At 46.8% G+C, this 13,440-nt stretch overlaps 1 protein-coding gene across 1 annotated transcript in view; it reads left to right on the top strand.

Annotated features, from left to right (window-relative positions):
• LOC147911240 (insulin receptor-like) overlaps positions 1-13,440 on the top strand; it is a 98,907-nt gene that overhangs the window by 53,534 nt on the left and 31,933 nt on the right. Inside the window, exon 4 of the mRNA XM_087428395.1 lies at positions 6,518-6,835. Coding sequence (XP_087284521.1) covers positions 6,518-6,835 — 318 coding nt within the window. The remainder of the gene's footprint in view (positions 1-6,517; positions 6,836-13,440) is intronic.

The following is a 13,440-nucleotide window of genomic DNA, read 5'->3' as shown; positions in this document are numbered from 1 at the left end:
GTTGAAATATAGAATAGTTCCTTCATCCCCCGAAATTCCCCTGTGCCCCTTTGCAGTCAGTCTTTTCCCAGTTGCAGCCCCTGGTGACCACTGATGTGTCCTCTGTCCCTATAGTTTTGCCTTTTCCAGAATGTCACATAAATGGAATCATACAGTGTGTAGCTTTTAAGACAGGCTTTTTACATTCAATACAAAGCATTTGAAATTCATCCACATTGTTGTGGATGTCAGCACTTCCTTCTTTTTTGATTGCTCAGTGGTGTTCATTGTATGGAGGTACAATGTTTATCTGTTCCCTAGTCGAGGGACATTTGGGCTGTTTCCAGGTTGGGGTGATTATGAATATAACCACTATAAACATTCCCGTACAGACCTTTGTGTGAATATATGTTTTCTCCCATTTCACCTGGGTGAACCCCTAGGTTGTGTGGTAAGGATAAGAAATATATATTTAACTTTATAAGAAACTACCAAACTGTCTTCCAAAGGGGTGTCCCATTTTGCATTCCCACTATATATGTCACTTTCCTCTTTCTAGAAATGAGTTGTATTCTTTAGATACTGCTGCACGCCTTGCTTGTGTCACGTAATGCTATCTTGGAAGTCACTCCAACATCAGAATGCATGGAGCCACCTCCTTTTTTACAGCTGCATACTATGCCTTAATCCACAGTAATTTATTTACACAGTCTCCTGCTCTGGATCTTTAGGATATTTCCGATCTTTTGCCATTATAAACTCAACTGGTTGATGTCCTGCAGGGTGAAGAATATCCATGTCCAGGTGTCTATGTGTGCATATGCTGTCGTGTCTTCGGGGTAAATCCTAGAAGCAGAGATAGTGGGTGAAATTGTGTTTGCCTTTGAAGCATCTCCCTTAAACAAGTTGGCCTCTCCATAGATGTCTTTCTAGAGAATGCATCATTAGGTGGGGGATCATTGCTCTTGCTTCAGAGGCTCCAACCAGAGGATCTTGATGTAGCTGCCTCCTTCCCGCTCCACTGATTTATTTAGAGCTCAGTTTCCAGTCTTCTCAGCAGGGTATAGAAAAAGCCACTCAAGGGGAAAGTTTCAGGAAGGTAGTGGCTGCTTCTGCTGGTGTACCCAGAGGCCAGGGGCTTTTGGCAACTTTAGGGAAGATCGGGAGGAAATTGGGGCCAGCAGCCCAAGCAACTTGGGGTGTGAACAGGGGCAGATGGACAGACAAGGAACTTGTGTGTTTGGAGGGAGAAGGACTGGCGTTTGCTGCCTCTGCGAGGTCTAGGAAGATGTTCCTTACACACACAGCATGCACCTGTCCTGGGATGGTCAGCAGCTCCCGAACTGCTTGGCATTTTCTCGAAAAGGCTACCATCCTCTCTGGCAGAAGCATCCTGGGGGGTGGTGGCCCTCTGGGACTGGGCTGCAGGGACTCATTTAGTGTCTATTAGTTAGTAGGACCGAGGGCACAGGGAGAGGAAAGTCAGCCCCCTCCTCCATCGGGGCCAGTTTTTCATCTTGCACAACACGTGTTCTTCATAATTCAGCGGGGGGAGGGGGAGGAGGCGTTGGTGGTGGTGGTGGGAAGGCCACCCTGATCGGCATTTCTACTAAATAAGATAAAGTACTTGGAAACAGTGGGGACACCCAGAGCTGGCTTGTCGTTATCAAAGTATAGTCTTCAAAAATTAAAAACACCATTCTTATGCCAAAACAAAAAAAAACCAAAGAAACAACCCTGCAAAAGAACACCTGTCAACACATTTATTTTAACCCTTAAGTGAGGGAACCAGCAGCAGGGTGTTAGAGCCAAAGCATTTGTCATCAGTGAAACAAGATTGCACAGTTAGACACGGAGAGGCTTAATGTCCTACGGGGCAATAAACCTGTCATTTTGGGGAGGTTGTTTCTTCTGTTGGATAAAAATGATTTACAGCGTATCTGTCTATAAGTTGACACCTGGCTTCCCACAGCCTGCACTTTAATAGAAATAATAAAACAATCACAGGTACATTTCACTGGGTGAGGGGTTGGCCAACCAGGCAGCCCGTCACCTGCTTGCTTTTTTTTTTTTATTGTAAGGAGGATTAGCCATGAGCTAATATCTGATGCCAATCTTCCTCTTTTTTTGCTGAGGAAGACTGGTCCTGGACTAACATCCATGCCCATCTTCCTCTATTTTATATGGGACGCCGCCACAGCATGGCTTGACAAGCCGTGTGTTGATGCGCGCCTGGGATCCGAACCCGTGAACGCTGGGCCGCCGAAGCGGAGCGCGTGCACTTAACCGCTGCGCCACCAGGCTGGCCCCCTGTCACCTGCTTTTTTAAATAAAGTTTTATTGGGCACAGCTGCGCCTGTGCCCCTGTACCTTCTCTGGGTGGTGGGGGAGTGGGGGTGCTGCTTTCTCGAGACAGGGACAGAATGGACTAATTCCCTGTGATGGAGACCGTGTGGCCCTGCGCTCTGTGACCCTCTGCAGAAAAAGTCTGCCAGCTCCTGTGCGGGAAAATGAAGTAATTCCCAAGTGGGTCCTTTTCGACAGGGCTCCAACATAAGATTGAAAAGTCCTGCAGTCAAGCTCTGGCCTTGTTTGCGAGTGTTGGATGATTTTTCCTAGCATTGTTGAGGCCGGAAGGCTTATGTGTTTGGGAAGTGTTTGTTAGCACTTTGCTGGCATCTCTTTTGAACTTAAGGGCTGACCCTCAGACGCAGCTCCAGCCCAGGAGATAGGCCCCTTCCTGCTCTCTCCTGTGAGCTCCCGGAGGGTGGGGTCTTTGTGGGTCCTAGACAGTTGTTGTCAGCCTTGGATATTGCTTCCTGCCATTGAGAGTCCAAGAGATCCCTGTAGACAGATCATTAAGAATGATGATAAAATAATAATACCCACAGTAGCTCACTGATATCAGACCTACAATGTGTCTGTCAATGAATCCAGTGCGTTAACCTCATCATCCCTTTTAGTTGTGAGGAGGAGTTAAGGGACGGTTATCACCCCCATTTTACAGAAAAGAAAACCGAGGCTGCCGTTGGTTCTTTAAGGAAGTCTTTACCGCGTGTCTATGGGGTGGCAGACGCTGCGTCACCAAAGCTGAATGCAAGTCCTTCCTTGACTGCGTGGACCCTGCATATGGCCGTGTCATTTTAGACCCAGGAATGTTGGATTCAGGGCCAGAAGATCAAGGGTCCAGTTCTGGCCCTGCTGCTCCTCAGCTGAGCCAATCTTCTTGCCTCTGTGGAATGAAGATAATGTGACTTACCCCCGTCCCTGCTGGGGTCATTGTTAGAATTGAGTAAGAAGCTAATGGGTGGTATGTAAACCCTAAAAGATCTACACAGACATTGGTGGGTTAACCCCATCCTGCTCCTATGACAGCTGCTTCCTTCTTTCTGGATCCATGTAGAAAATCAGAATATGCACTTATGCATAGATGCTCCACATCTTGCGTGTAATTTTTCAGAGCGTTATGGAGCTCCTGCAACTGGAGGTTCTTGGACGACTTCTTGAGCCACTGGTTAAAAATTAGGGCCTTGGAACTGCTCCAAAGTCCTACCTTTTGCCTCTCCTTTGTCTAATCGGACATGTGTCTCCTGAGCTCCTGCTGGATGCAAGGGTCTGTCTTAGGAGTCGGTGTCATTGGAGCCAGTGCAGTGAATGGAGCAGACATGGCCCTGCCCACTAAGCTCCCCTCTACTTAGACAGTCCACAACCACCTAGATCGTTTTCAAGAGTGATAAGCGCTATAAGGAAAATGTAATAAGCTAATGTGTTAGAAAATGGTTTGTGAAGGAGGGAGTGACTTCCAGTGGGGAGGTCATAGAGGGGCTTTCTAAGGAGTTGAGACCTGAAGGACAAGAAGGAGCCAGTCACGGGAGGATAAGGAGTAGGGCGCTTCAGCCAGTCAGCACAGCAGATGCAAAGGTCCTGAGGTAGGACTGAGCCTGGGTGTATGAGGGACAGAAAGGAGGCCAGAGTGGCTGCTGCCTGTGGCTGAGAGGACTCAGAGAAGCCAGTAGGCACTAGACCCCATGGGACCTGTGGGCCCTGGCAAAGAGTTTATTTTTATTCTCTAAGCTTCTGCTGTCCAACTCAAGAACCAGTAGTCACCTGTGGCTATTAAAATTAAAATTGAAATACAATTAAAAGTTTGGTTCCCCACCCGTGTGCACTCTTGGTAGGAATGTAAAATGGTGTAGCCACTGTGGAAAACAGTATGGTGGGTCTTCAAAAATTAAAAGTAGAATTATCGTATGATTCAACAAGTCCACTTCTGGGTATATACATAGAATAATTGAAAGCAGGGTCTTGCAAAGATACTTGCACACCCATGTTCATAACATTGCTCACAATAACCAAGAGGTTGAAATAACCCAAGTGTCCATTGACAGATGAATGGATAAACAGAATGTGGTCCATCCATACAATGGAATATTATTCAGCCTTAAAAAGGAAGGAAATTCTGACACCTGCTACAACATGGATGAAGCTTGAGGACATTATGCTCCGTGAAATAAGCCAGACACAAAAAGACAAATACTGTATGATTCCACTCATCTAAGGAACCTAGAGGAGTCAAATTCATAGAGACAGAAAGTAGATAGTGGAGCCAGGGGCTGTGGGAGGGGGTGGGGGGTCAGTGTTGGAATGGGGACAGAGTTCCAGTTTGGGAAGAGGAGAAAGTTCTGGAGACGGATGGTGGTGATGGTTGCACAACACTGTGAATGTGCTTAATGCCGCTGAGCATTAACCACTTAAAAATGGTTGTGATGGTAAATTTTATGCTATTTTGCCACAGTTAAAAACAAATCGGTTCCTCAATTGCGCTAACCACACTCAACAGCCACAGGGGAGAAGTGGCTACCGTGTTGGACAGCGCAGATCGAGAACATTTCCGTCATCGTAGAAAGTTCCCTCAGACAGTGCTGCTCATATGTGAATGCAGCTTCAGGGGCCACTTCTGTTCCCTAGGTCGGGTTGGTGGGGTCCATTAGGGGCCGGAATGTTCACTGCAGCAATCAAAGAGCCTGAGGTTTTGGGGTGAATAATACTCCCCAGCTTCCAAACTGTGTTTCAAACCACGCAGAGAGTAAGCAAGGAAAGCACCTGCGAGAAAAGGCTCTGCCGTGGCTGAGGTCTGTTCAGTCTCTCGGAAGCAATCTGTCCGTGGACGTATTTGCAGAGAGCCTGGGAAGGGAGGGTTGGTCATCGAGGCTCAGACCAGATGCCGAGGCTCCAAAATCAAGGGGTAATTAGGAAGCGATGAGTAGTGAGACACTGGGAGAAAGGGGGACGTGTGACAAGCTGCCAGAGGAAGCCAGGATGGAGTCCAGCCTGCAATGGACAAGTTCAATTGCATCAAACAAGAAACTCTCTCCAGCCACAAAATCTATGCACAGCCTCTGCACCTCCATCCGCAGAACCTTCTCTTTCCTTCCCCTTCATTGTTTCCTTCAGGCTTCAGCAGAAATGTCGCTTCTTACTTCTAGCACAATGCTCGTTGCAAATGCAATTACATATTTATGTGTTTAACTAATATGCGTCCTCCATTAGACCATGTGCTCCCGAAGGCAGAGTCTGAGGCTGTGGTGGCTGCAGTATCGAGATCAGTGCAAGCAGATGTCTGTTGAAGCAATAAATACCGTTTGAGCAATTTGTTTAACCTTCTTGAGTCTCCGTTTCCCCATTTGTAGAATGGAGACAGAAGAGATAATAACGTATCTGTTTATACCAGCACTGCAGCTGCGGGCTGGAGTCACCTTGCTAGAGCCGATGGTGAAATTTTTAGGAAATTTGCGAGCTGGGTTGTTAAGCTGCTATTAAAAATTAAATGGTATAAACTTACAGTTAAATTATGTTAAAAACAAGGTAATAGAGGCCGGCCTGGTGGTGTAGTGGTTAAATTCAATGTGATCCACTTCAGTGGCCCAGGGTTCACGGGTTCAGATCCCAGGCACGGACCTACACCACTCATCGGCCATGCTATGGTGGCGACCCACACATAAAATAGAGGAAGATTGGCACAGATGTTAGCTCAGGGCCAATCTTCCTCACCAAAAAAATAAAAAATAAAAAAATCACCACCAACAACAAAAACAAGGTAATAAATATACAACACTCACTGCTTCCTAATTATCTCACTACATTTTTCTATTATTTATGCGTCTGAGGTTATTTGTTACTATTGTATCTATATGGTGGAAGCACTATTAATGCTGTGTTACAATGTATCTCTTACAGGCTCCATGTTAGCTTGAAATGGACCATGGTGGGAGTATTTACACCATGGCAAATGGCAAATGCTACAAGTCAGAGGCTCCCCGCCCCTCTCCCTGTGACAGCTGTTAAATATTTACAGCCCCCCGCTGGTTTGTGGGATGAAATGAGTTAATAGTTGTGCCTGGCACGTGGCAAGTGCTGCAGAAATGAGGCGATTATTGTTGTTATTTTGTTTGGCTCTCACTCTCTGATCCAGAATTGCCGACTGTGCAGACAGGAATTGGGCAAAGCCGTTGACCAGCTTTTTTCTTTCTCTCTGCAGTTTGCCCGACCATCTGTAAGTCGCATGGCTGCACCGCTGACGGCCTCTGCTGCCACAGCGAGTGCTTGGGCAACTGCTCTGAGCCCGACGACCCCACCAAGTGCGTGGCCTGCCGAAACTTCTACCTGGACGGCAGGTGCGTGGAGACCTGCCCGCCCCTGTACTATCACTTCCAAGACTGGCGCTGCGTGAACTTCAGCTTCTGCCAGGACCTGCACAACACTTGCAAGAATTCACGGAGGCAGGGCTGCCACCAGTACGTCATTCACAACAACAAGTGCATCCCCGAGTGTCCCTCTGGGTATATGATGAATTCCAGCAAGTGAGTCCTGGGTGTGGGTTTAGGAGGGTGGTGGGCAGCAAAGAGGGGAAGGAACATGGTGTTGGTGATGGTGGTGCCGCCTGTTAAAACTGTGTGAAAAACCAGAGTTAATTGGCTATGAGTGAGGGAGCTGCTGATGAACAGTGATAAGCCTGGGTCTGTCGGATGCCATTTCTGCCTCCTGTTTTGGTCCTGGCTTTGGAGCAGGAGTTAACAAACTTTCTCTGTATGGGATCAGAGAGTAAATATTTTTGGCATCTTGCGCACCATGTTCAAGGCTCTCTGTGGTTCGCTTTGGGAATAGAAGACAGAAAGACAGAAGTCCTTGGTTTATCCTGGAACCCTTCACGTGGACTGGACCGTCCCCACTGTTGTAGCTGCCTGACTTGTTAGAACCAAACAGAGCTCAGGTTTTTAACTTTTTCTCCGATCTGGAGCCAGACCATGTGCTGCGATTAGCCCAGAATGCAAGGAGGAAGAGCCTCGATTCCAGATTATTCTCAGGGATTTGTTGCTTTCTGAAGGACAGTGCCATCAAATCATTTCCTACTATTTGGGTGAGAAATAGCAGGGTTTTCTCTCTTTGGCGGTGAGTCAGATTTCCTACGCACATCACAGAATTTTTGTTCCCGTTGTTAGCTCCTCACATGAGCTATTTCGGTGTCTCAGGGCTGTAACCAAGTTTAAAAAATCTGTTTCCTGGTTTTTGTATTGAGGGCTTGGGAAAAAAAAAACACCCCACAAACAACACAAAGACAAATCAGAAACAGACGCACGTCGAGGGGCCTTGGGCTGATCCGCTTACGTAAAAAATCTTCCTCTTCAGGCTTGAGAATTAGCCAAGCGAGAGTGTTCTGGTGGGAAATTTTATTTCCCCAGGTGGGGAGGTTGGGAAGGAAAACAATCTTTATTTTGGTTCTTATGAGCCTCTCTTCAAGTGTTTGTGAAACCTGCAAGTACAATATGTTTTGTTTTACTCGTTTTTGATAAAACCTATCAAGTGGCTTTGTTGACCAAAAATAGACCTCTATAAATCACCTTTGCATGCCAGACAGAGATTTTTTCTTTTTTTTTTTGGCCAGTTTATCAGTAAGTTTGGGAAAATGACCCTATATTCCTTTTGACTCATTTCTATTTTTTTTTCATGTTTGAAATGAAACACGGATGTTATCATCTTCCGGTGAGATGTTTGTTTATAAGACATTGGCTTTAAATAAAAGGTAGTTTTTCCTCACCATAATTGAGACCTGAGAAATACAGCAAAGCTCCTTTGATGTTCTCTCTGATGGTGCAGTGGCCCCTAGAACTGAAACCCCAGGAAATTGACAGCAGGTCCTTGGATGCCTGGGACCTTTACTGAGTGGAAGAGGGCAATGTGAGGGATGCTAATTCCAACTTGTCATGGCAGTCTTTTACTTTGGAGGTTTAAAAGAAAAATTAATAGTTTTCCTTCTGAAGCTTTTATTTTATTTTATGGAAGACTCTAGTATGTCACATTTTCTAATAGGACCAGATATGCTTTCTTCCATTCTTGTGGCTTATCTGGGAAATCATTCTTGATGTTTTCAGAGCAGAGGTCTGGAAACGCACATGGCTTCATTCAAAGACCTCACCCTGTATGGTCACTCTGAGGTACCTGGCGGGAGCAGTGGGGTACTCTTTACTGAGATGAGGAGGACTAGATATTTGGGGTGAATGTTAAGTGTGTGGGGCATCCCTATGCCCTCCCCCTAGAATGCTCTGCCCCTTGATCTTCTTCTTGTCATCCAGGTCACAGCTTACAAGTCACTTCCTCTGAGAATCTTTCCCTGTCTGACCACCCGTCCAGCTTTGCCTTGGCACATTATTCAGTTTTAATTCTTTTCATGGCATTTACCACTAGCTCATATTTTAATTGTCAGATTATTAATTTACCCCAACTAGACCATATACTTCACAAGCGTATCAGTTAGCTCTTGCTGCATAACAAACCACCCCAGCTCTTAGCGGCTTAACATAGCACTCATTTATGGTTTCTAAATGATTTTGTGCATTGACTGGTGGCTTGTCTGGCCTGGGCTGGGTCAGCTATGGCTGGATGGTATAGGATAGCCTCTCACATCTTAGATGGGCAGCTGGGGCCTCTCTCCATGTGATTGCCCATCCCAGTAGCCAGGAAGGGTATGCCCCAATGTGCAAGTCCTTTGCAAGCCTCTGTGCATCACATCTGCTGATGTCCCACTGGCCAAAGCAAGTTACATCCTAGCCCAGATTCAATGGATGAGGAGCCCATTTCCACTTCTTGGTGAAAAGCATTGGTGGCCATTTGTAACCCCCCATGGGGAAAGTAGATTGTCTGTTTTGTTCACTCCTGTGTGTGCCTGCAGCTTAGAACAGGCATTGGCAAGGGGCCAGATAGTAAATATTTTCAGCTCCGAGGGCCATATGGTCTCTGTTTCAGCTACTCAACTCTGCCCTTATAGTGTGAGCACAGCCATAGATGATACCCGAGCCAAAGGGCGTGGTTGTGTGCTGATAAAACATTATTTACAAAAACAGATGGTCGGCTGGATTTGTTTGGACCTTAGGCTGTAGATTGCCGACTCCTGGCTTACATTCTCACCTGCCGCGTCATAAGTGCTCAGTGGATACGTGTAGATCCAACAAAAGAACCCAGCCGTTTGGTCTCCATTCTGTCTCCGCCCCAGCTGTTCTGAACCAGCTGGGTGTCCAGCAGCACGATTTGACACTGGTCCCCCCGGGGTTAGCCTCAGACCCCATCATCTACAAGACTGCCCTCACTTCAGATGCCAGCCACACTTTGGGGGACCCCAGGCCACCCACACTTCTGACCAACTCGCTGTACATTCGGGGGTTCCCACAAACCGTTTGGGTTCAATAATTTACTAGAATGACTCACAGAACTGAAAAAAAGCTATACTGTTTTGTTGTCCGAGCCTACTGATGGTAGCGCCCTCGGTTAGGAATGTCCACACCGCTGGCCCGGGCACACATCACTTATGTTGCGCTCCATGGACATTTCTCCTGCCGAGGCCCCTATTTGTGGCGGGGCCGGCTCTCATGGGTCTTATTACAATCACAGGACACATCAGCAAGAAACCATCAGGGAACTTAAAGGAACAAGATTTATTACTCAGAGATCCTGGAAGGGACACCCAGGGCCACACAGTGAGGTGATAGGTAGAGAGAGAAGGATGGAGCGTGGACCTGGGGCTGTGTCTTTATTAGGGTCCGGGGGTGGAGTATCTAGGGTTTAAGTATAAGAGTGGAAATTAGGGTGCAGGAAGGGAGCAGTGGGGTCACTCAAGTGGTCAGTTATCCAGGTCACCCAGGGCTTTCAGAAAGGGGGGCCTTCATGGGTGGGGGCTGCCTCATTCCTCATCTGGTTGTTTTGCTCATAGCTCTGTCTCACAGGCAAGATATTTATTCAAGATGGATGTCTTGGGCTGGTCCAGTGCATAGTGCTTAAGTTCCCGAGCTCAGCTTCAGCAGCCTGGGGTTCACGGGTTTGGATCCCGGGCTTGGACATACACACCACTCATCAGCCATGCTGTGGCAGCGACCCACATACAAAATAGAGGAAGATGGGCACAGATGTTAGCTCAGGGCTGATCTTCCTCACCAAAAAAAAAAAAAAAGATGGATGTCTTTTGAAATGGATGCCTCAGCAGTCAAAATCTTAATGTCAGGCACTTACACTATGTACGCTTACATTTACAGCTTTATTATGAAGGATACAGGTAGGGCGAGGTCTGAGAGAGTCCCAGACACAGAGCTTCCATGTCCTCCTGGACTCAGGGATGTCACCCTCCCAGCACATCCACGTGTTTGCCAGCCAGGAAACTCCACTGAGTTGGTGTCCAGAATTTTTATTGGGGATTCGTTACGCAGGCGAGATCTATTGAATCATTAGCCACGTGATCTAACTTCATCTCCAGCCTCCCTCCCCTCTCTGGAGGTCAGACGGCTGAAAGACCCAACCCTCTCATCACACATGTGTTCTTTCTGGTGACTAGCCCCCCATCCTGAAGCTATGTCAGACCACCACCGATCACCTCATTAGCATAACAAAGATGCTCCTATCACTCAGGAAATTCCAAGGGCTTTTGAAGCTCACCAGGAATGGGGACACAGACCAGATATGTTCTTTATTATACCACCATCAACAAGATCATTCTGAAGAAGTGCATACACAGAGGTGTGGAAATGACAGTAGCCACGAGGATACCACTAATGAAACGTGATCATCATAGTGATGACTAACAATTTTTCTTTTCTGTATGCTAAGTGCTTTAGGTGGTCTATATCATTTGGTCTTCATGCTGACTGTGGGAGTAGGTACTGTTATTATTTCCATTTCACAGATGAGGAAGCGGAGACTTGGAGAATGTAATAGTTGGGAATCTTGAGGTTTTGTGCAACAGAAACCCAATTCAAACTGGCGTAGCAAGATTGGAGTTTATTGGTGCCTGTCACCAAGAAGTTCAGGGAATTGCTTTAGGTACAGTTGTATCCAGGAGCTCAAGTGATGTACACCATCAGTTTCTTTCCATCCTTGGCTTTCTTTCTCTTTCCATTGGTTTTGTTCTTTTACCTGCTCCCTTGCCCCATGCTAGCAATATAGCAATACCCTCTTAGATACTCTGGAAGGAAGACAATTTCTCCTTCCAGAAAGTTCTGGCAAAACCCTCACTGGATGAACTTGGATATGTGGCCACCTCTGAACCCCCAGAGGGATGGAAGATGGTGTCCAGACTGGCCTGGCTCCTGTGTCCTGCCTGGACCTGGAGGGCTGTGCCAGCCAAGAACTGACCTCAGAGACCCCGTGTTGGGGAGGGCTGATTCCCAAAGGACTCCTGGGGCCTGTAAATTTGAGGACATCAGGCTGCAGCCAGGCAAAGCCAAAGTCTGCGCTTAGTCACCCTTTATCCAACGTGAGGTCGTGTCATAGCTGTGGTGACATCAAACCCCACACAGAACAGCAAACATCCTATCTCCTTGGAGTAGCCACGTGGGGGTAACAGCATCAGTTCAGCCATTGTGAGTTGGAGTGCAGGCCTGACCAGGACTCCGTAATTGCTGCATCTGGCACCTTCTCACTGCTTGGTCCTCTAGAAATTGACTGTATCTGAGATTCTCATGTCCTCTGGTCCATAGGATTCTAGCTCTTCAACATATTCTCCCAGCTGCCCTGGATTTCTTTCCTGCTTCCTCCACGTGCCTTTGAGAGTTGGCATCCTGGGCTACCAGCCTCTGCCTTCCCTCTAGTGATCTCCTCCTACCTGTGCCAAGACCTCCAGCCCTGGCTTCTCTCCTTACCCCTGAGCCTGTCTCCAGCCAGATGACCCCTAGGAACCTCAAATGCAACATGTACAAAATGGAACTCACCTCCCTGTCTCAGTTTTCCATCCTCATTTCTTGGATCTCCTCTCCATGAGATCCTGCCAACCCTATTTCAGTTAGTAAAACAACAGATATCCAGGTACCACTTTCCTGGCTGGACTGTGTATTTCACACAGATAGAGATGGAGTCATAGGAAGGAAGTCTGAAGAAGGCCATCTGGTAGTGCCATCAAAGATCAAAGTTCTTTCCATCTTTGTGCTCCTCATGGCCACAAGATGGCTGCTTCAGACCCAAACTCACATCTGTAGAACTGACAGGAAAAAGGGACAAAGGTACATGCCAATTGAGACTGTCTCTTTAAACAAACTTGCCTGGAACCTCCCACACTCTCACCATCAATGTTGATTTCTGCTTATATCTCCTTGGTCAGAACTGGGTCACGTGGCTGCCTCTAGCTGCATGGGAGGCTGGAAGTGTGATTATTTACCTTTTCCAGTCTATATAGTAGAGGAAGGCAAGGGAAAAGGGAGGCTGTGAATGGCTTTTGAGAAGCCAATACACAGAATTGTCTAGACTACCTTGAATCCCTCACCAGCTCATGTTGATTTTTCTGCCATGAAACTGCCTTTTGCTGAAGCTCAGGCCTTTCATTCAAATTGTTGCAATGATCTCCTAGCTAACTGTCCTGGAACTAGACCAGCACCGTCCAACAGAAATATAATACAAATCACATATGTGACTTTAAATGTTCTAGTAGCCACATTTTTAAAAACTTTAAGAGAAATAGGTGAAATGAATTTTAATAATGCATTTTACTTAACCCATTACATCTAAAATGTTATTTCAGCATGGTATCAATATAAAAAACTATAAAGAAGATCCTTTGCATCCTTTTTTTGTGTGCTAAGTCTTCGAAATCTGTGCTGTTTGCTTCCAATACAGTCCAGAACGGCCACATTTCAGGTAGTGGTTTCTCTATTGGACAACACAGATCTAGATGCTTCTTCTCCCATCTGTCATGTGCCAGTTGTCCACTAATAGTTCTAAGGCACAGATCTAATCAAGTTACGGAGCTGTTATAAAACCTTCAGTGGCTCCCCTCTGCCTTTCAAGGAAAGTCGCATGTTCTTGGTCTTGGTCTGGCATGCAATATACTAGAGGATTTGGCCCATTGCAGCTCTCCAGTCTTGTTCCCTGTCAACTGGTGGCCAGAGCAGGCTGCTTTGCTCTTCCCTGGGCTCAGCTCAGTGCCTCTGT

This window comes from Ceratotherium simum, unplaced genomic scaffold, assembly GCF_057802395.1.
Source record: "Ceratotherium simum simum isolate JZ-2026a unplaced genomic scaffold, ASM5780239v1 HiC_scaffold_45, whole genome shotgun sequence".
NCBI classification, from domain to species: domain Eukaryota; kingdom Metazoa; phylum Chordata; class Mammalia; order Perissodactyla; family Rhinocerotidae; genus Ceratotherium; species Ceratotherium simum.
Note: the sequence above shows the minus strand (reverse complement) of the source record. Positions and strands in the feature narration are given on the sequence as shown.